Raw genomic sequence first — 23,987 nt, 5'->3', positions numbered from 1 at the left:
TGCTAGGGAAAATGGAAAAGTATGAGTGGGGTTGGCGCCAACCCAATCATAGTGGACCAAGAAATCTAGGGTCCCATAGTTAGTTGAACCAATAGGACGTTGTACTTTTAGTGACGTCTACAGTAGCCATTTTTAAGGTAGGGCTTGGATGCCCCACCTGACAGTGTTTATCCAATCCCCTTACTCCGTTACCATATACAGATATAGTACCTATATTAAAGTTACCTTCCTAGAACCAATAGAATTGCACGCAACAGTTTAAGCGTTCCACGTCAGTGATGACGTGTTTTTAGTATAAATGATGTGTTTTTTATGAATTTCGTTGGAGTTGTGAAGCGAGAAGGAAGATCACGGTACTGCGGATATTCATGAAACTCCCTATTTTTTGTACTTGTCATTAAACGGACTCCCTTTGCCAAATCATTGAGTTGTCAATATTGATTTGATGCTTGAGTATTAATCTGCATCCCCAGCCATCTGACAGGTGCTGCTATTCCATCTTAAAGTGCTATTGGGCAACCCCCAGCTTTATGGGCCAGTTGGGGTCCTGGTGCACACTTGAATAGCTTTTTACCTGTGAGAGAGGCACAGGAGGAGTATGATAGAATATTCAGTAGTGGTCCCCTATCTAAGGTGAGGGATAATATATACAATGCTCAGGAAGGCATTGGAAGGAGAAGGTGAAGGACCTACGTGTACAAGTGGACAGAGTGTATTGTGGGACTCAGCTGTATTCTATGTGGCACAGGGCTGAAAGGAGTGGCAGCTGGAGAAAGGAGTTTGCAGCACCAGGCAGCATGTCTGGAATGAACTCATCTCATGGTGTGCCAAGGCATGTTGAAGCCATGCCCTAGAAGGCACAGATGGCAAAGCCCTTCTACTTCCTTCCTTCTCTAGGCCCCCAGCAAACATTTAGGAAGGGCTGCATGTCAGAAATCCGAAGTTGACAAGTTTGTAAAAACCTCCCCAAAAAAGCGAGCAAAAACAACCAAGAATCGTTGTTTTTCTTTGGGCTTACTATTTATGTCATGGTTGCCAAAATGATTTTTTACCAAAAGCCCAGGCTTGTGCTTCTGTGCAAGTTGCGGAAGGACACACAGCCTGTCTATTGCTCTGCAGTGATCAGACTCAACACTTAAGACAATCTTTCAATTTCACTGGCAGCTGCTAGAGGCTTACCATTTGGAGTGCCTGTGGAATACAAATTGTTGAGTGCCCTAGCGCTGGCCCTGGTTTTAATGGCCATACTCACTTTGCCCAACTCATGGCACCCGCCAGGGTGCTGTCCTCCGGCAGGTAGTCCCCCGCAAAGCTGACCATCTGCAGCCTGTAGGAGCGCTCGTGGCCCCATTTGTTGGTCTTCTTGCTGGCGAACTGAATGTAGCGCGGCATTTTGGCATCGAGCTTGAAGGAGGCCTGGTTTTCCGTCTCCAGGACTTTTCTGGTGAGCTTGGGCCGGTGGATTGTGTGCTCCTTACTCCATGGCGCTTTGACGGCTTCAAACTCCATGTCGTGTGCCACCACGTGGTTCTCAGTTCCTGCGGGGCAAAGACAGGATGGAAAACTTGAAATATCGGACAGCCAAATGAACGATCAACTTATCTGCAATTTAACTACTTTCAATCTTAGACTCCAAGAGCCAGTAACAACATCTTTGGGGCTGATTCACAAAACATTTTCCATTGTGGATGCAACCGGAAGACTACATGTACCAGAATTCTCTTTGCTTAACTCACTACAGGTGCCTTCATATAACTACCTTTCCGAAAATGCACAATCTTCCGCTGTTAACCACCCTACCAAAAAGGGATATGTGTCCTAGAATGCACTTTGGCACACACATTAAACGTTTTTCTTGGAGTAACCTACCTTCACTTTCCAATCCTTACCAAGCTATTCCACCCTCTGCTGTCTATAAACAAACAAACAGACACACACACACACACTTACTTATACAGAAATGCAGTCTGCCTCTCTCAATAAATCTATCCCGTACAACTACATATCCCATAATGCACCAAACTCAATGGAGATGATGGTTAACCATAGATGGAAGTAGTGACCACTGTAGCCCTCGCAGTCCTTAACATTAGCTCAGCCATGGGATCTTGGGTTTATGGCAAGGGTCTGCAACCTGTGGTGCTCTAGATGTTTTTGAGTACAAATCCCACTATCCTTCTCCACTGACTATGATGGAAAGTTCTGATGGGAGTGGTAGTCAAGAACATCTGGAGAGCCAAAGGTTGCAAACTCATGCTTTATGGGGAGGGGAGGGATCTCCGCAAACAGCGGGCTCAGTTACAGGTGGAAGTAGGAGGTGGCCAACCAGTGGAGAGAAACATTATGGCTTCCTTCTGCTGCCTTTCCATCTTGGCACAGGGATTTTTTTCCTGGAACGCTACACACTCAAAAACCAATGAAAAATTCATACACCTCTTTCTAGCATGTCAGAGACATTTTCTTACAGTTTTTCCTATAAAAATGTGACATATTATTATTATTATTATATTTTTGTGCTGTAAAGAAAAGGAGTACAGACCTGTGTCTTCTCCCCCCACTCACAACTTGTATCCCCTGTGTTGCTATGGATTGTGTTGCTTCGTTGGCATTCAGAGCAGCCCTACATCCTCCGTCTGTACTACATAAGCGGTATAAGCCAAATTGTTCGTTTACAATTGTTCGAATGAACAATTGACCGAATTTAAAGGGTCACAGTTGACCTTTTCACAATTGACCGTATATATATATACATATATATATAACGGTTTGGTAATATATATATATATATATATATGGGTTTTGGAGGTTTTGGCATTGGGTGGGGGGCTGTGGGGGTTTTCCCCCCACATATACGTTACAATTGACCTTCACAATTCGGTCAATTGTGAAAAGGTCAATTGTAATTCGAACAGTTGTAAAACGAACAATTCGTATACAACCCTATAAGCATCTCCTGCTTTTCGCTGAACATAGACCATGCAGATGCAGCGGTGCGCGGCATAATCCCCCGCTAACATAACATAACCTTTCCCCATCCTAGGATTCACTTAGGGATGGAGGCCATGCAACGAGCTGCATGAATACGGAGGCTTAGCACATAAAGGCAAGTTGCTGTGTAATACAGCCCAACCCAGGGCCGGCTTTATGCCCGGGCGGGCAGGGTGACTGACTCGCCCCGGGCGCTGTAAAAGCTATTGCCGGCCCTGGTCCAGCCCACATGACTCCTTTAAAGATAGCCTTGATCTTTTCAGTTTCTTTCTCCCCCACTCTTCCCGGAGTGCCCAGAGTGCCACGGCAAACAGAAAGCTTTTCAGAGGTTCCCCAGGACTAGGGAGGCGGGCTGATAGGTAACTGCCTCATTGACGTCTCACTGAAATTAGGTTGCTAAGTCTTGTGGCAACATTAGATCACAGTTCTATGTATATGGGTATATTCTAGGACAGCTCAGCAGGTTGGGTGCACCCTGATTTGATCTGTGTGTGATATGTAGGTCAGCAGTTCGAATCCCGGCCAGACCACACTCTTCTGAGGTTTATAAATGAGCACCAACTTTGGCTGGGTGGGAGTAATGTTCTATGCACTCCTCTTTGGCAAAAGTGCTTTATAAATAACACCGTGCTAACTTTATTCCAAAGGCCCTCAACGGGTTGTTCCACCACCATCCTGTCCACGGGTATTTTAGAATCCTCTAACACTCCCCACCCACCTCCTGACGGGAGCTACGGAAGAATGCCTTGGGAAAAGTGGCACTTTGCCACACCTTCACTGTCAAAAGGGGCAATATAGCTGCTGATGTCCCCCTACTAGGTTACCTACAGCTGCCCTTTTATAGAAAAAGCCCTACTCCAGAGCCCATCCAGAAAGAACCCCCATCTATTCGCACATCTCCTGACCCCTCTCAGAATGCCCGGTTCCATTATGTCCCCGCAAAAATGTCTCCTGACAAAAAAGTCGCTGCTTCTGCAGAGATATTATTACATGTTTTCCAAAGGGAGCAGGGGACAGCCCGGCAACCTGTCCCCATACATAATGTCCCCATATACAATGTCCCCATACATAATGTCCCCATACATAATGTCCCCATATACAATGTCCCCATACATAATGTTCCCATATATAATGTCGCCAGTGGCTTTTCCCGGCGACATTATGAATGAGGATCCCGCCCATAGTCTCCCCACCTCTAAACCCCTCTTTGAAGACCCCTAGCCCCCTCAGCGTAATTATGTAAGCCTCTGCTGCATCCCGCAATCCCACACACTTCCCAGCTTCACACAAAACGTATACACTACCTTGTCATAGCAGCCCGCCCCCAACCCCCGCCCACTCCCCACCTTCTATTAGGAAAACGCTCTTGCCTCGTAATGACTCATTCAAGCAAAGCCGGCACAAGGCACGAGGGCAGGCTGTGTGTGCTGGAACAAGGCCACGTCTTATGGGGGTCTCGCAGATGTTCCTCGCAAGCGTAACTGGGATGAGAGGACGCTTCTGAGAGGTCTCGGGATGGCTCTGCCTTACCAAATTCAGCAGGGCCTCCCACTGGAGCTCCTCAAAGCTTTCCTCAGCGCTCTTTGTTCTCAGCAGCGCATTTAGATATGTCGCCATGTGTTCCTGTTCTGTGCTCGCTTTCCTTTATTGAGGAACTGTGCATTCTCTCCGCATCATATGTAAGAATGGGCTGCATGCCTGTGTCAAACATTGTAAGCAGGTGATCCTGTCATGCCCGTTTTAAATATTTTGCATTCTAGTACTTGCAGTCTTCAAGATGTGGAGGATAAAATTAAAGCTACAATCTTTCAGCATAACGCGTTTCTAAACGGATTTATGCAACACATGACCAAGGGGTTGTTCCAATAGACGCGCATCGCGACGAGCAGACCTCAACTCACAGTACTTTACAGCTAGTCTCCGGAGGATAGCTCAGGGGACAGCGTGCTCGCCTTTGATGGATAAACAACACAGCACCACAGGTTCGATCCGGGGTCGCGCTTAGAAACCTCTGGGTAGTAAGAGCGTTTTTAATAACCTATATCATAGCACAAGTACTGGTTGCCTACAATCTGTACAGTGCTCCACTGATCTCAAGCTAGGTCTGTGCTTTTAACAATCCAAAAAATGTCAAATATGTAAATATTTGTCAAGGTGATGTATTCTGTGTTTTTCAAGTCATCTATATAAAGCAGAGTATTCTTGATGAAAACAAAAACTGAACACATATCTTTATCAAGTGCCTCAGTCTCAGTTCACCACTTAACTAATGTGTTTGTGGTCCCTGGAAAATCTTTACATCATAATGTGGCATTGTGCGCCCGATTTAACAGGTCGAGCAAAGCGGGAGCTGTTAATGAGGAACCGTGGTGGGTGTATAACGCATTAGCACTATGGCTTACCAAAGCGGTAACCCGGGGCACTAAAAAAAAGGGATTTTCATTCATTCAATGGGACGCTGCACTCGTCCATCATGTTCAATGAATGAAAATTCTTTGCTAAGATGGCCGCCATGGTTGTAGAAGGCAAAGCTCCATACGGAGCCCATCTTCCATTACCATGGCGGCCCGGAAAGCGGAAAGGCAGTGAAACTGCTGCCGCAAAAATCAGGTAAGTGGGGCAGGGGAGCGGGGGGAATATGGGGGAGATGGTGCAGGAGGCAGCCGGCGAGTTCCATGGAACGCGTGCTGAGATCGGAGGTTTCAGCCCACGTTCCGGGGGACCTCATTAGCTGGGCCTCCCACTCCGGGTGCTAATGTGCCTTAAGTGCAAAAATGATAAGTCCCCAGAAGTGAGAAGGTCAAATTGTACTCCCTTTAGAAAAGCCTTGCTCGTGGCATTCTTCCATATACAATGAGAGGTGCAGTGCATGTTCCTATATTACCCATGGCATCTTCCTGAAATGTAAGTTCCCATAATTCCCTCGAGTATCAAAGACTGAGCATCATTTTCTCTGATGTTGCTTCCAGAGATGTCAATAGATAAGCCAATACCGGGACCTGCTTGTCTTGTTCCTGCACAGGGCCGCGCCACTCCAGAGCTTGCCCTGTTCCAATCAATTGCAAACCAATGAAATAGTAGTCTACAAGGTGGGACTGGGACAAGAAATAGGCCCGGTCACCCAAAATAAAGTGGCCCACCCCTCGCCTCAAAAAAGTGGCCCACCCCTCGCCCCATGATGAGATCACCGGAAGTGATGTCATTTGACCCCATCCCAAAGTGACATCCCGGGAAGCGATGAAACACGATATTTCACCCCTTAACAAAACAGGAAGTGGCATCATATGGCATTGTACCTAAGCAAACTAAATTACTGTGAATGCAAGCAGACGTTCAAGGCCAAATGATAATATTGTATTGTATAGCACTTACGCTTAAGCTCTTTTTTATAGAACTAATATGCACACAATATCACCCAACCCGTGTTGGTACTCATTTATCGACCTAAGAAGGATAAAAGGCTTTTTTTTATTTTTTTATTCCAAACCGGCCCAGGCATGGCCAGAAACCGGCCCCCACTCCCTATGGACGATTTCGGCCCGGCCACGAGCCGAAAGGCCAAGGGGCCCATCCGACCCTGATAGTCTATGAAAAGGGTCAAATGATTTCACGAAACACAGGAATCAAAACTGAAAGAAGCAATCCCAGGGATATATTAAAGCAGATCTTTTTAGAAATGTAAAATACAAATGGGTCTTCGGGGTCACTCAGAGTTATGAGATATTACCGGATTCATAGACAGGCGGACCCCTCCGTTGTCCCCCATTATGAACCCCCATAGCACCGCCTGGGGATCTGTAATAACGGCATGTGACAATTAACCAACCACATTTGGTAATAGCTACTTGCTGTACGCTTCTGTGTGGCACAAAAACTCTGAATACCGCACGCCTCAGCATCACAACTGCCACCAAACTCTGAATGACCCGCACAGTGTTTCCTGTATATCTAGTTACTTAGTTCCTTTTGGCTATTAAGCGTCACCTATAAGACATTAGAGTACAACCAGGGTAAAATGGCATACGAGGAAGGACACAAAGCCTACAGGTGTTGATTAGTAATGTACCCACCCATTGACTGAGCATTGCCATGCAAATCCCTATGGCCATTCCCACCCACTATCGTCCCCTCCCCGCCCAAAGCACATCCTCCTGGAATCTCTTTGAGCTCGCTTATTCAAGCCTTACCATCAAACGGTGCGCTCGAAGTGCCTGCCATTGTTTTCAAAGCAGTCTTCTGATTGCGAATGGCTTAGTTGGAGCTGTAAACTTGCTGTTGGTGTGATAAAAAAAACGTCTTACTATATCTGCCTTCAGCCACTCGATGTATAAGCATGCTGTGTGTCCTTCACAGAAGTCCTGTTAACAACAAGCACTGGCAAAGCCAAGTGTTTTGCCTTGTTTAGAAATATTAATCCTTTGTCAGGTACTGCTACTAGATGCCCGGGTACTCACACAATTTTGCAGCTGCGACCACTGATGGCCAGTTAATACCACTACGGCAGTGCCTTCCAACAACTGCGTGTCCCATGCTTACACAAAGGCCAAAACTGTTGGCATTGCCAATGCTGGTTTTGTTTTGTGGCGGGCATTACATTGCTCAGATACCTTTCCCTTGCTTTTATGGGGAGGCCCCGATCCCATAACCCTCTTTGTCTGCGACTTCCCATACCCTACAATGAATCCTTGCCCCAGTGATCTATATATATTTTTCGGGGTCCGATAAGAGATGGGTCGTGAAGTCCATTTTTCCAACTTACTGAAAATCTGCTATTTTTCGCAAAGTTTTTATTTTCCTGCAATCACTCTCTTTCGAAAAAAAAAACACGATATCAGTGGAACAAACATAGCATTGTGGCGGGTACGAGGAACTTTATCGCCCACGTCGGAGTGTCCCGCGTTTCAAGGTTAAGAAAAAACACTTAGAAAATAAACAAATAGCGCCACTTAGCGTCCACTCTTGTGTACTGCAGCTACAGAATCCGGGGGCATATGCGCGTTGCCGTTTTGCAGCAACACGTAACAAGTAGAGGAAATACGGTAGGCCCATGAAAATACCACATCTCGGAATTTTGACTTTTGTGATTTTACCACATTGGTGGGTAATACACAGTAAACAGTATTTACCTCACCCATGAGGTATTGGATTATTAGACAAAACATGTTATTTTGGATTAATGTAAACTGAAAGCAGAAGGGTGAGTGTTTGCTGGAACAGGCGAGCAGGTTCTAATAACACGATTAAACTTTCTACGGGAAATTATCTAGAGATTTGGGCCTCTTTCCAAATTTGGTGGTAATTCTCCTCAATTACAGCCCGGTTACCGTTCCTGGCACTCTGACCCACAGATTTATCCCAGGATTCTGAGTGGTGGCAATTCCCCATTTTAGGAGTCCATGGGACCCCATTGGGGTTTTGGCAGATTACTGCCAGTGGAATTACTGTGTGGTAAATCCACAGATTTTTTGGCAGTATGGTGTTCGATTGTCTCGGGAGGATAGCTCAGGGGCAATGCGCTCGCCTTGGAAGCAAGATGACGTAGTGCAACACAGGTTCGATTCCCCGGGTCCGTGCTTAGAAACTTCTGGGTATAAAGTGTGTTATAAATAACCAATTACCTCCGGGTTTATGCTGGAGGACCTTCACCTGCAAATTCATAGTACTGCATCGGTAACAGGATTACCGCCATTCTTACCCACACCGCCGTACTTGCAATGCAGCCCCACAGAACATTGGACTGGCTAAAGGCATTCATTCATCTTTGAGTCGGGACTTCGAACTTTGGTGCTGGTCAATTATCACCTGATAACACCCCCTTCAGAATGCTATATTGGCCCACCCATGCAGTTTTACATCACCCGTGATTATTACACAACACAAATGGTATTGGTATTACCCTCATACATTTGATATGTCTGCAGTGACTGGTTGTTTCATTACCCATGAGGTATTATGCAACCCACGCGGTCATTATGCAAGTTCTATTTTGAGTACATGGCAAGCAGTGGAGACATGGGCTATTTACTCCAATATTTAGTGCCAACCCAAAGCCGGTGGTCATAAATGTGAAAACCACTGCAACAAAAAACTACCAAAAATGCGTTAGTGCTTAGGTACCATAAAACCGAGATGGGGACACAGTGGGCATCATTAAGAGTGTGGTACATACACGTGTTCGTTAATCCATTACAGTGACTTTATCCGGCAGTATTGGATTTACCGCCACTTAAAAGAAACTGCCAAATTCCAAGATAAGAGATGAAGAGGAGGAGTTACCTAAGGCATACAGCTGGAGGTAACTCCTCCACTTTACCTGAGAAAAAGAAGGAATTACCGCAGGCAGAATTACCACCCATGATAATTTCTTCAGCATCCCTATGGCGTTTTAGGGACTCCAGAAATTGGAATTAACACTGCCACTCTGCTGCTTACAAGGGTGCAGATTTCACTGTATTACAAGTGGTAACAGTAATGGATGTTGGCGGTAATTCTTCAGGAATTACTAACAAATTCGCAATGAGGCCCAATGTCTATCCCATTTGTAAATAAAAGTATATTATTACTTACATTTTATTATTTTTAAAAAAATCCCACATCAATGACACGAAGGCTAAAATGCCAACTGATATAAAATGTGTAGGCATCCCCGGTTCTGGCTACCCACTGCCCAGAACCAGGAGGTAGCGTCACACCGTGCACCTGTTTACATGATAACAGGGTCTTCAACCGCAGTTACGGCCTGGTAGGCACCTTTTGGGGAAATTGTGCAGATGCTCGGAGTCTACCGCATGTGGTAGAATGCGGACTGTTATCCCCAGAATGTGGCAAAATGTGCCTCTTAAAATGCAAGCAAGTATCCAACGCTTGTTGTAAACATAGGCCTTCGCCCTTCTCATGCAGTAAATTGGCATGCATTGGACAACTGATATGATATGATATTTTATTTATAGCATGTCTATAAACATGTTTGTTTGTTTGTTTGTCTATTGATTTGTATGGCGCACCAGACCCGAAGGTATCAGGGCACAGTATCAGCACCAAGTGCTACAAGGCTCGATGAGGCATGGGAAGGGAACAAGGGGGAACAAGAAACAATCTTACTAGTCCCAGTGACATTAAGATGGTACAAGTGCAGGGAGGGGAAGAGGAGAAGTGCCAGGGGATTCCTTTGTTGCGCATTTGGAAAACACTCCAATTGGACCAGAAGCAGTCCAAGTAGAGATTGGGATACCTGTCCGGGCGGATTACACTTAACTCAGAATGGGTTGTAAAGTGGCCCATATCTGTGCTCGATATAAAGCAGAAGACCCTTGCGGGCCCTTGCAGCTTTACCCCACTCGTGGTAGAATAGAGGTAGATAGTGAGGGGGGTGGGAGGTAACACCATATGGAAAAGGGACGATGGGCGAGACAAGGCCATTAGCATGAGTAAATGGGGCAGTGATGGATGGGAAGAGGCAGTGGAGGGATAGACCCCTCTAGTGTTTCCAGAAATTGGAATTAACACTGCCACTCTGCTGCTTACAAGTGTGCAGATTACACTGTATTAACACTTGAAACACTTGTGTATAGGCGCGTTACAAATGCCATATCATATCATAGTGTTGCCATTTCCCTACCCTTTAAAAAGCCTACAGGCCTAAGTACAAGTTTGGTGGTAGCGAGAAAGCATTTTATAACACCACATATTTTACCACGCCATACATTTCAGAGTTTCAGAAGGGGAGCTCAACTTTCACACCGGCTTTTGAGCGGAAGTAATGATCTCCACACGTATACATTACCACATGCTGCAATTACCACATGCGGTAATACGAAATCCCCATGAGTCCTTTGGAATTCCAAAATGGTGGATAACTCAAGGTCCTCAAGACTCAGAACCATACGGGTCTATCAAGCGGTTATGTTAATGTGTGGCAGTTTTTCCAGAGGATATACCACTGAAGTCATAATCAGGCCTAGAGTATTTTTGGGGTTCTCCATTTGTTATTCACTACCCATGGGATAGGATGAGAGGGGATTGGGGTTTCAGGGAGAGAAGGGAAGCATGCAGAGGAGTGGCGGGCGTGATAGAAGGAGAAAAGGACAGGGTCAGGGTAGATATAGCGTTTAGTCTGCAAATGTCCCTGCCACTTGAACATTTTGGTCTCCAGCCTTACACCGCGGTTGTCCAGGAGCATTGACCGCCTTGGGGGTGCGGGCACACCGGTCTGGGTGAGTGAATCATTATTCCTTAGCAGAACACACTAGGGGGAACATTGTTTTGATGTATGAGCCCTGCTGATGTATGCACCAGTCCCAAATAACACTCACTGCCAGTGGTTATTATAAGCACAAATTAGCAAGTGCTCTTTCATTTTTCAATATAGAGCACAAACCAAGCTAGGCAGCTGTGGAGCACCGTACCAAGGTAAATACCAGGTTTACAGCAGCAGTGGTATATTAGGTTGACTGGGCAGCCTGCACAGGTTTAGGCATTTTAAGTCCCCATGCGCTGCGACAGGAGCTTCCTGAACAGCAGCGGCGCTAGTTCAAGAAGTGGTCTATGGAGAAAGCCTTCTGCGAGCAGCCATATTGGATTTTGCCTAGCAGTGCTCTTTTCTCCGCCCTTCAGGAAGATAAACATGTAACAACCCCAGTCTACGAGGAGCTCGTATCAAACATAGCTCTCAACTTCCTGTGTGCCCACAGCGGGGGGGGTGGGGGGGGGGAACACACGGTATTGGCAGATGAAAGCCCATTTAAGTGAATGGGGCTTGGCGGGTGAGTAAACTGATTGCAGGGTGTGAGACACCTGCTAGAAGCGTGTGAGTTGAGAGGTATTCATCAGAACCTGCAAGTACTTTGGGGGTTAAACCCGTTTTTTGTCTGCTGGTGAGTTTGTAAGTGGTTCATAATGTGTTGTCACCCAACTAATTCAGGGGTTTGCAACCTTTAGCTCTCCAGAAGGTTTCACTACAACTCCCATGAGCCGTAGCTAGCATAATCAATGGGGAGGGACTGTGGGAGTCGTAGTTAAAAACATGCAGAGATCCACAGTTTGCAGACCCCAGCACAAATTCTTATGGATGGATGTCTTTACTTCCCTGCATTGACTTCGCCATACATTTACGGAGTTATTTTGACTTCTCCAAAACTTTACTTCTCCTGTCTGTCACATCCCCTACCATTCAGTTTGTCATTTCAGGGGGAGACCCCCAGCACCCCCCTTAATATTTAACCCCATATTCTACCACCCTGCCATCCCTTAACTCCAGCCCTCACCTTTAGCTAACCTTAGCCACACTTTGCTGTGATGCTACAGACGAAATGAAGGCCTGGAGAAGTGAATGTATAATAAAGTAGATGTCTGGTGAAGTGAAGGTAGTCTCAGAAAGTGTATGGGGAAGTTTCTAGGTGGAGTGAAAGGGGGATACCATTTATATTGTAGAGGAGCAGGTGGACACGTCACCCCTAGCTCCCGCCCCCTCACCACATTGAGTATATGAGAGAGGATCTGCATCAGACAACCGTATCGAATGCACCCTCGCACTGAAAGGGTGGAAGGATGTTGGCATACACCATGGGACGAGGACAGAGTGACATCATGAAGGAAAGATACTGAAACATACTGAAACGATATGCAAATACTTAAAGAATAAATATGTAACTGAAGTAACAAGCGAAACAAGTAATCAAATATGAAAAATCACATATGCAAAGAAGATTAAGTTGCCCTGCTGACTAATAAGTGTATGTACGCAGAAATGCAAGGTAGACGAGACATATCGAGGCTTGCTGCAGAAGAAAACATACCGTGGTTAGAGTGGCCATGATGGAAAGATGGACGTTGGACTCATATTGAAACCAATCAAGCTAACTCAGAGACAGAACAGGGCTGCAGAGTCAGGGACGCTGGAAAAACAGCTTTGTGTGAGGAACAAAGAGGATTATATTGGCCTGGGATCAAGGATGCTATTGCGAGGAAAATTATTGCAAGGCACAAGGGGAATCAAAAGGATAAGCCATGTACGTAAGACATATTTCTCTTAGATCAAGTAAAGAGGAAAACATCTGCAAGAGCCAAGTATTGGACAATTAAAGATGCAAAAAGCGTATGCAAGGTGGAGTGAGCAAGTCTCTAAAGGCAGAGAGGAGTAATGACACCCAGCACAATTGAATCAAATAGCGGTAAATAGAAGCTTGAAATGGACACATTTGTGGTCTCCTCGCACGTGATACAGAAGTTGAAAACAAGGGCTATTCATTAAGCTCCAGGTGAAGATAATGAAGATAATGGTGTACCTACACTCCCTTAAAAGTTCTAGAATAGAGAACAGGAGGCAAGGTCAACTGCAAAGGAGAAGCCTTGGCTTAGGGCCAACCCAATGAGAGATGGCGGACTAATTGGGAAAGTGGGGAGTATTCTGACGTTACTCTCGGTGCCTGTGTTCCATTTTACTTACGTGCTGCTAATGGGACGAAAGTCCAAGGGTGGGAAACCATGCCAACCAATCAGAGGGTCTATGTAGCAACATGCTATATAATATTGCATAGGCCAATCTGCTGCCATTTATTCTACTATAATCAGTATTATACATATTTAGAGGTGGTTCAAGGAGTGCCCACCAGATAAGGGGCATCCAGTGATATTGTTAATACTTACATGATATATAAGTTTATATGTTACATTAACCAATCCCTCCCTTCAATAGGTTTTACGGTTTGCTGCGTAGGATGACATCATAGATGACGCACATCAAGATATAAAACCTTTGTGTAATCAAATTTGGGTTTGGGTGTGTGGACTATAGGTTGTTGTTCACCAGATTGCCCTACTTTATTTTATGCTGATAATAAAGTAGTTTTGCCATATTCTTTGAGTCTGTCCGGTTATTTGGGTCCGAGATCATTATTGGTAATTCCATCTAGCACACAAGACGCTTCAAGGAACTAGAGCACAATATCAATTCAAAAATCGACTTGCGTCTTAAAACATATCAATATCACAAAAGGTCGGCTTCAGACTGCAGTCTTGAACGCTGTGCTGATGGTAGGTAATACAGACTGCTCCAGGAGAAAAATATATCCCATCAATATGCATTTTGCTAGCCTGAAAGCTGGTCTGCCAGTAAGGGATCAGAACGAGACAGATGTATATATGTATACATGGGAATTTCTATAGCACAAGCCCAGCTGGGATGCAACTCAGTGCACTACTCAGAAGGAAAGGGTAACAGTGGTGTAGCAGGGGGTGCAGCATAGGGTGGTAATTCATGGTTCAGAGCTCACAAGAGATATTCTTTAACCCCTTAAGTGCCAAGGACGAGTATGCTTGTCCTTTTTGCATAGACTTGCATAATAGCCTGGCACTTGCGGAACCTCCAATAGAACGGCATGCTTTGTTGGACATCATAATAAGTTATTAGTTATTTGACGGCTCATTGAGAGCAGAATCAGCAAAACAGGGGTCAGCAGTTCTGGATTACAACTCCCATCACCCCTTTCCAACGGTACAACGTCCTTTCATCGTTTGCCTTTTCATCCCCAGGCTTTTCAAAGTGCACATTCCATCGGATGTGCTCATCGAATTTTTTAGGGGGCGGGGGGAAGGGCAGATAAGGGTTTGGGCGGGTGGGTAATGGCAAAAAATAAGTGTGGGAGGGGGGTTTACCCCCCCAAAAAAATAAATAAACGATGAGCACATTCGAGGGAATGTGCACGTTTAAATGCCTAGGGATGAAAAGGCAGGCGATGAAATTACATGGAACCCTTTCCAACATAGTCAATGATAGGGTCTTGGGAGACCTAGTCCAAAACATCTGGAGAGACACAGATTGCGGAGCCCTGCAGTGGGACAGCGAAGAAGATGAGACATTTAAAAAGCACCAGGATCAGATGTCACCGTCTGTACTGAGCAAATGGGAAAATCTGGTGCTTGCTACACCCACCTGACTATAAAAGATAGAGGCGGGAGGGTCGCTCTGTATGACCCTCTAGCCCACTACGCATTACCCCTGTGACCACCGCAGGACAGTCAAGCAGACCTATTTGTGAGATCGAAATGTGCGTCAGGGGTCACCTACGGAGGTTGATCGGTTTCTAACGTGTGCTGCATGCTCTTGTACCCTGGCCATGTCCATTACCAACATACAAGGATCCACAGATGTATCCCATGGCATGGACCCTGGACACAGTAGCTGCATTTTGGTAGAAGTCATGTTATCCAGTATTTATACTGTGCCTATCACCAAAGCAGTGGTCTTAGTGCACCTTGTCTTGTCGGCAAGGGGGGATACTGTGATCCTGCCAGGGTGTCACTGCAACTCAGTTTAAAGGAAGGAAGGGGAGGCTTGCCTGTGATAATTGGTAAGCTAGTGTGCAGGACTCCGGAGAGTGCAGCTCAGTTTTATTGAGATGGCGGTATCGGGAACGGCGAAGCATCGTAATAGATTTAGTTAGTTGATGAGGGGTTGCGCGATGGCTTTGAGAGGTGCTGAGAGAGAGAGAGAGAGAGAGAGAGAGAGAAAGAGAGAGAGAGAGGGAGGGAGGAGTGGGAGAGTGACAGTGATAGAGAGCAAGAGAGAGCGTGAAAGTGGGGGAGGGCGAGAGAGAGAGAGGGGGGGAGAGATTGTGTTCTTTTGGGAGGGGATTGCTGCAAGCAGAAGAAATGGACTCATGAGACGGATGTGATGAGGGAACCTTCATTCTAGGCCATTGGGCCGCCCGGCAGTGCATGGTGGGGTCACCCAGTCATGCTAATAACACTGACTTGGGGAAGACTGGTGAGCCAAGAGGGAGAGACGTGCAGGGTGTAGTCCTGCCTGAGCCTCTGAAGGACTTGCCACCTGGAAAGCATCAAGGTAGAGGACCTAGGGTCATAAGGAAGAGCTGACTATGAGTGATTTCCCTTAGGCAGATCACCAGAGCTCACCCTGAGAACACACAATGCTACCTGGCTTTCCCCCCAGCAGCCTGTACCCTCTAGTTCCCGAGGGAAACAAATGAGGCAGCGCTCAACATCCTTTCCTTGAGTCGGCTGGGATCCCTCGTGTCTCGACACGCGCCATCTAACTCTTTTGCAAGATCCCCAGAGCTTCAGTATACGTCCATGTGTTTCTTCCAGATACTAGGCTTACCGTAGCTGATCTAATGGCACCTCTGATACCAGACTGTGACAGTACATCTGCCGGAATACTGGCAAACGGAATTACTGTTACTGCCACTTGGTCCCGTGGGTTTACCACAGGATTACAAGTGGTGGCATGTGGTGTAAATCCATTGAGTGCACAGGGAAAGCCATATAGCAAGACTTGAAGGTGAACTAGTTTCCAAAAAAACGAAATGTGTGCCTATGTTTGACACTTACAGAAACGGGAAGACTAGCATTGTGCCACATTTTATTATTGAAATTCAACATTCGACTCGGTTCATGGGAAAAGAGTTCTGACCAGTTTATATAGCCTGTGTTCCTGCTGTGTTTTCTGCCACAAAGAAGGTAGTGGCTGTGATTGAACAAATTATTGTTAATTGAGCTTATAATTAAAATAAATATATATTCTTCTTATACAACGGCCTGGTTCTTGGCTCACTGTGGGCACAGGGGGGAGATTTATGTGGCTCCATATGAGTCTTCAGTATGCAGTGCTAACAAAACTTAAGCAAGTGTTGTAGGGCTGCTTGATTGGGGTGGGAAGGAACTCCCTAGGTTATTTATTTATGTTATGTATTATTTGTTTGCTTGTTATGTGCTTATACAGCAAGTAAAATACTGTTTTAAAGTGCCCACGCGCCAAGTGGAGGGAACAAGGGAGTGAAACACATTACAAACACAATAATGAAAGCAGTGGAGGGAAAAAGGAACTAACCTACTGTGCCTTTTGAGTATTCAGAATGTGCAAGTGCCGCAAGGAAGAGGGCATAGGGGGCACGTGCTGCACAGTGCGCGCTCTTGGATGAGCCCCAGATTAAGTGCCTGGAGTGTTGAGTGCTGCATGTCCAGGAGCCTTGTTAGTTATAAGTGCAAACCTCCAGGGAGGAGTGTGTGGAGGGTTGTCTCTCAATATAAAGCGACAGCATACCTATATGTTTTGCACCCATAAAATAAGTTAAATACTCCCAACAAATACAAGCATTGGCCAAACCAACAGAGGCATTACACCAGCATTTCCCAGACATTTGGCAACCCCTGCATCATGTGCTCAGGTACTTAACACATTTGCAAGCTGTTACTGTCTTGTGGTGGACTCGGTTTGTGAGTTAGAGTTGGTGGGAGTTAGGTTCTGGGTTCAGTTATTAGGAGAGTTCTGGGTGAGTTGGGGTGTGTGGGTGGCATTTGGATGGCGGATTAAGATAGGATAGGTCGGTGGTGTTGCAGGGGTGAGCTTGTGTCGGTGGAGTTGCAGGGATGAGCTTGTGTAGGTGGATGAGTGAGGATTTGCTATATTGAGCTAGGGAAGATAGGTGAGATGTTGCTGGGGTGAGCTAGGGTGCATGGTTAGGGATGTTGTTGTCATGTGCGTGAGGTTATGGGTGTGAGCTAGGGTGGGTGTGGTGGGGTTGCTGGGTTCAGCTATGCTGGGTGGTAGTTTTTCCAGGATCAGATATAGGTTTTCTGTGGCAAGCAAGGGTGGGTGGTTCAGTGTCAGAATTTCTGGGCCGGGCTAGTGTCGGTGGAATGGTTGCTGCAGTAAGTTTCGGTGGGGAGTTGCTGGATGAGCTTCAGTGGGGCATTGCTGGGGTGAGCTATGGTTATGGGTGAATCAGAGAGGTGGGTGGGTTGTGGGTGTGAACGAGAGCATATGTGTGTGAGGTATGTTGGATGGGTGTGATGCTGGGGTGAGATGAGGTGGAGAACTCTGTAATTTAGTCTAGGTTGGTGGGGTGATCTTGAGAGGGGAGAGTGGGGTCCTTAAGTGTGCTTGGGCTGGGCAGGTGGTGGTTAGGTGAGTGGGGCAAGGGGGTAGAGTGAGCTTGGGTGAATGGATGATGGGAGAGGTTAGGTTGTGTAGGTGAGGTGAGGTGTTGGGCTGAGGTTGGCTGGATGATGTGGGTGGTAAAAGGTGGTGGGGTGAGGTTGGGTGGCGTATGTGGGTGGTGTGTGTGTGTTGATGACATAAGAGCGGCAGGTATTTGTAAGGTGAGGGTGTGGGTAGGAGGGTGCTGTGACTTGGTGAGGTGAGTTGTTGGGTGTGGTGAGGTGATGGTGTGAAGTGCATCTTTGGATGGGGTGAGGTTGGGTGGATTGGTTGTTGAAGCAAGGTGGTATTTTGAGGGTGGGTAGTATGGATGGGGAGAGGTGAGGTAATGAGGTGAGATTGTGTGATTGTTGATTGGTGAGGTTTGGGTGAGTGGTGTTATTGGCGTAGGTTAATGGAGTGGGAGTCAGTGGTGTGAAGTATTGTGGTGGGGTTAGGTTGGTGATGTGCTTTGGTAAAGTGCAAGGGTGCTTTGGATGGGTGAGATGAGGTGATATGCTGCAGTGATATTTTGAGGTGTGTTTGGTCTACAAACCGACCAGGGGAAAAAGAGGAGCCCTGCAGGGGAGGGTATGGAGATCACTCTTGGACATGGTCACATTGTCTGCATGGAGTCAGCCTTTGTATGGTCTTTTCTTCATAAGTCCAGGCCAAGTAGGGTGACTAGATTTTTTTTTTTTAAAGGACAGGTAATAGAAATAGGACTAAAGTAAATACAAATAAAACGTTAGTCCTACTTCTATGTCGCTGGCCTGTTGCCGGGGACGGGGGTGGGGTGTGCTCAGAGGTACACGCCTCTCATTGGAGGAGAGCGCCTGGGAGGGGAAAGGGGGTTAAATGGGGGCGTGAAAAGCATTTCGCGCAGGAAGAGTTGCGCCGGGACCAGATTTTGGGATTTCGAAATCGGGTACTGGCAAAACCCAGACAGGGTTTAAAAAATCAAAAAGCTGACGGGACCCCCGGACAGAGGGTGATTTCCCCGGACTGTCCCGGGAACACCGGGACGTCTGGTCACCCTAAGGCCAAAGCTCATCATAGGGATACGCCTGACAGCAAAATGGCCGCTTGGCGAGACATGGGATGGCAGCCAGACAGCACCTGAGATCTACATGAGCTGCTCACATGTCAACCCTCTGTCTGCAGCAATGCCTTTGTCTCAGCTAGGTGAGCCAACACTACAAAAGCATGTTGACCTTGTTCCAGCCTTCTCTGCGGTGCTGGTGTGAAATCCAGCTGCAAACGCAGCCACTCAGAGGAGGGAGCTGGACTGTTGTGTTATCTGATCTGAGATTGCAAAACACTGCTTGTGAAACATCATTACGGGTCACAGAGGAGGTAGAGGAAGGGCGTATGATCTCCGTGGGAGACTCTGGAATTCCAGTGGGGTGAATATGGCTCCTCATCCGGGTGCTGTTTTTCTTGGTGCCTCTTTAACTTCGTTTTCCTTTTGTATTTGTATTGTTGTGTAACAATGTTTTCATTATTTTTCTATTCTTTGCTTATCTCCATTTGTCTTCTAATTTGTGTGTGTTTTTAATGATTTTGATTGTTTTTTTACATGTTAAAGTTGCACCAAGAAAAACGTAATCAGAAAAAAAAAACAGCTCTGAAAGAGCACAGGTCCTAGTAGATGCCTCGTAACATTTCATTTTTTAGATATTGGATCCAGTAGCCGTGGGGTCCAAGAGTCACACGGGTTCTTGCGTATTGGAGGCACTGTAGTTCAGTGGTGAGAAGCAGGTGCAGGTCTCAGAAAGATTTGCCTCGGGAGGATAGCTCATACTCGCCTTGGAAGCAAGACGACACTGAGCAGCACAGGTTCGATTCCTGGGTCCGCGCTTAGAAACTGCTGGGTATTAAGCGCATTATAAATAACCAATCGCATCATATCAAGATCCACGTGACCAGAATCCTCCCGAGACTATGGACAAAAATGCAGTTCAAAATACAACATTACTTTGTAAATGGTAAATGTTTGTATCCCAAAGCTTGATGCACACGCTGCAATGTGTTCCTGCAGAACATTTCATTTCAAAGCAGTGCAGTTTTGCTGCAAGCATCATGTCACAGCAAAAGCACTTTGAGGCGGTGTAAGCACAGAACTCGTTTGCCAAAGTGCTCCCAGAACACGGCCCCTCCCCTACACCGCTGCAAAAAACTGGTCTTGTCTCCCAGCATTTCAGTGTTGGTTGCCTCCATGCATGCCTGCACTCATACATGCACCTGTGCTCGATTGTTTCTGCATTCCTTACCCACACTCAGAGGCCATTTGAAAGTGCTATTGGGAGAAACAAGAAGGGGAGAGGATGAAAGGGAAGCAGTTGGGAGAGGAAAGGCAAATCATTAGGTTGTTTGTATAGTGCAGGGGTGTGCAACCTGTGGCTCTCCGGATGTTTAAGACTCTGACTTGGATGATCACTCACCTTTGACTCTGGTGGTGCGGGCTGATGGGAGTTGTAGGCCAAAACATCTACAGAGCCAAATGTTGCAGAACCATGGTATACTGCTTAATACCAACATGAAACTATTTTAAAGCACTATGGTGACAGTCGAGAGATGCCGGTAGGTTAGAATAGGTGGAAAGGAGGGGGAAGGACTGTGAAGGTTGGAGAAGTCAGGAAGGATAAATGTGTCCTGCATCCTGGTTAAGGTGGGCATATCCTCACCTTAACTGTCACAGGGTTCGGTGAGGCCGGGGCCAAAAACGTAGTCAGGCCCCTCAACATTTTGTTCACTTGCCGAGCAGCGACGTAGCGCTGCATCTATACAGAACCCTGCCCCCACCCTGTGTTTTTTCCTTCTTTAATTCTCCCTTCCCAATCTTGTAACCGAAGTGGATTTTCTCAGTTTTAAAGGAGTTTTGCTTGTTTTGCATTTTAAGTTTGTATGTGTTTATTCACCCCTTCTTTTTTATTTTTGGGGACATGCCAGTTTTGTTATACTAACTGGCTAGGTCATGTTATGTCAGGTTTTATTATGTCATGTTTCATTACGCCATTTCACAATCTTATCTAATGTTCATGTCAAGCTCTTGGAAGCAGTCTTGAGGTGGCAGGCAGCACTGCTCAAAACACCCAAATAAATAACATACAGGCACAGGACTCCAAACATAACGCCTGAAGTTGACCTGTAAATCTAAGCTGTTACAGGGCCTCTGCACCCCTGTTTTGACCTATGATCCACACGCTGCCCTCTAGCAACAAGATAACTGCAGACCATGTCAAGCAGGATAGGCAAGAATGGGTTATGGAAATTAGCGCAGCCAAAGCCCAATAGGAGTCCTGCCACACGCATCACTAGAGCCATTTCTGCTCCTGGTTAACAAATCTATCCACGGAAAGGCACCACTGTATCTATCCTCATCTATCCAACTCTGCAAGACTTCTCGTAATCTTTGCTCTGCTTCCGCGACTACCCCTGTGGCACCTCGCCCTCCCTGGGCTTGCTCTCGCTTCCGGTCTTTCTCTCTTCTTGCTCTCCTTGCATGGAAGTCTCTTCCCGAGACATCTGAGAGACAGTCCACACCGATTTGTTCGAAACCAAACTAAAAGCCTACCTCCTCACCTCCGAGTTACTCTCTTAACCTATACTTCACCTGCCTTCTAGCCACCATTTTCCCTCTACCCTGCCTATGTCCTCCTTCACTTCCTCTGCCTGCATTCTAGCACTTCATCCATTATGGCCACATCCCTAACGGAGCTGGCCGTACTGCCTACCTACACTTACATTTTTTTTTATGTTGGCTGTCCTTAATCTGTGTATGTCCCCCCATGTATTGTCCCAGTGACTGTTCCATTTACTCCCCTACCCCTCCCAGAACCTGGTCAGAATGTCACTAGAACACACCCCACTGTAAGAAGCTGTCTGATTCCAGTCAAATATGATTTCTTATCTATTGTATGTTCTTTTCTGATTGAAAGAGCTTTGCTCCTCCCTGTATAAATAAATAAATACATGCCCACAAAGTGTAGGCCTTAAAAACTTCCATGCAGCCTGCTCCAGGCCTTTTCTCCCATAGGAGCCACAGTTCAAAACCAACCCTTTTTAAAAGTGCTCTTAGTTCATCCCAGCCTTCCTGTCTATAGAATTTGAATGCCCGTGGCATAGAAGGGCAATCTGGGTGCTCTGAGACTCCCACAGTGGTTATTGAGCACGGCATAAACACTTTGTAACAAAACATACATAAAAAAGTAAAATGTTCCCAAAATGAAAATTGAAAATGTTGCTTATTTTTCAGGGAGCCATGAAAATGGCAAATGTGCATGTATGGCATACAACCACACCCAAATGTTGTTATTGAAAGGCGTTTTCTCAGTGCCCAGATCACTATTTTCCTTGCCCGAGAGTGTGTTTTGGAGCACATTTACTTTGCTCCTCAGTCTTGTGCGGTGGCCTTATTAGGGCATAAAGCGCGTACAAGCAATCGAACATGTCCTTGCCTTTTTGCAACACATAGTATCATGATGTGGCATAACAGGGGGGCAGGGGTTGCCTGAATGCCACTGCATATGAAAGGACAGACATCTGGCGCTTCTCTACCTACCTGCACTGTTTGCCGCACATGCACCTCCACCATTCACACAAGCTAATGAGCTTATGCTGCATAGGGAGCCCAAGTATATGCACTCACTATAGATGGCTACGTATTGCTATACTTTGATAGGCTACTCCCAATTAAGGCATTACCCTGACTCATAGTGAACTCAAATAAAGTCGTGCAAGACATGGTAAGGAACAAACTTTTAATAGTGGCCTTTTTTACATCGATGAGTCAGGAGTTTTCATTATTGTACTAATTTGACCACTCCATCCCCTTACCTTCTGTTACATGCAACATTCATCTTTACACACAGTATGCCTTAGACTACTCCACACTTGGCTCAGCGTTGGGAGTCACAGCATTAAAATTCTAGGGGTTACAAAGTATAGAGATGCCGAGCAAATAAGCCACCAATCTCCCAGGATTCCCCAAGCACTCTCTCGAGCCCCTCATGCATCCAACAAGCCTCAATACAAGTCCGGCGGTCACCCTGACGATGCAACCGGCGGGTTACCGCCAGACTCGTAATGATTTACCGGCGCCCGTCTTCCCGGTGCACCGGGAGATCACAACTACGGCAGTCCCATAGGACTCTATGGCAGTGGGGATACGGACACGCTGCCATTGTTGCTAACAGTGCTGGTGCTTCCGTGAAGAGTTTGCCTGCCATGGCTGATGCGCCTTGCAGGGTCAGAACTCTCGGGCACAGCGGCCACGGCAGGCAGACACGTAGTTTGCCGGTCCAGAAACAAGGGTGCCAGTGAGTTTATAATGAGGCCCATTGTATACTAACTTCCAATTCTCTAAATGTACCTTGGAAACACAACGCAGTTATTACAACACTTGATGGCATATCTGCCTCCTCCCTAATGCAGAACAGTGGTCCACCTAACGGGACTGACATGCACCACAAAGCAGTCTTCCCACGCTGCGCCTCTTACTCCCTGCGCCTGGAGCATCTGTTTCCCACCTTTCCATTGTTTTATCTTCCCCTCGCTCATTTTCTTTTCTCTGCAGACTCTGATCTGGATACCCTTCACGGGGGCACTCCAGTATGCCCCTCCAATGGCAATCCCAAGTGCTCCAAACTACTAAGTTGCTGCAATATGAAAGCATGTCTACTTAACAGAACGTAAACTGGAGCGGTGTAAATTCCAGTGAAATGTTTCCACCTGGTTTCTAATGAATCCAGTTTCTCCCAGATGAGTATCTGTGCATCTGAATAGCCTTCAAGGAAGGTCCAGCGGTCATTTCATTTTATCAGGTTCATTTTGATAATCAAACCCGCATGCTTCTACTGGATACAGTAAATTCAACTAGAAGTGTACTGGCATAAGCTGCTCACAGCAGACATAGAACCACTTGCAATATGCCACCCCTACCGTAACCAGCATCAGGGTCGGACTGGGCCATAAAATTGTCTCTGGCACCAATTAAAAAGTGGCCCACAGTTGCACATAGCAATTCATTCCTTTTGGGACACTATTTGAATAGTACCCAAGG

The 23,987-nt window shown here is 46.3% G+C and overlaps 1 protein-coding gene across 2 annotated transcripts in view; it reads right to left on the bottom strand.

Annotated features, from left to right (window-relative positions):
- LOC138521388 (amine oxidase [copper-containing] 3-like) overlaps positions 1-23,987 on the bottom strand; it is a 141,934-nt gene that overhangs the window by 47,915 nt on the left and 70,032 nt on the right. For both annotated transcript variants that reach the window (XM_069634176.1, XM_069634177.1), the window contains exon 2: positions 1,253-1,538. In XM_069634176.1, the coding sequence (XP_069490277.1) occupies positions 1,253-1,538 (286 nt within the window). The remainder of the gene's footprint in view (positions 1-1,252; positions 1,539-23,987) is intronic.

Source organism: Ambystoma mexicanum, chromosome 13 (assembly GCF_040938575.1).
Source record: "Ambystoma mexicanum isolate Mex_15411 chromosome 13, UKY_AmexF1_1, whole genome shotgun sequence".
NCBI lineage: Eukaryota > Metazoa > Chordata > Amphibia > Caudata > Ambystomatidae > Ambystoma > Ambystoma mexicanum.
The sequence above is the reverse complement of the archived record's forward strand: the minus strand, read 5'-3'. Positions and strand labels throughout refer to the sequence as shown.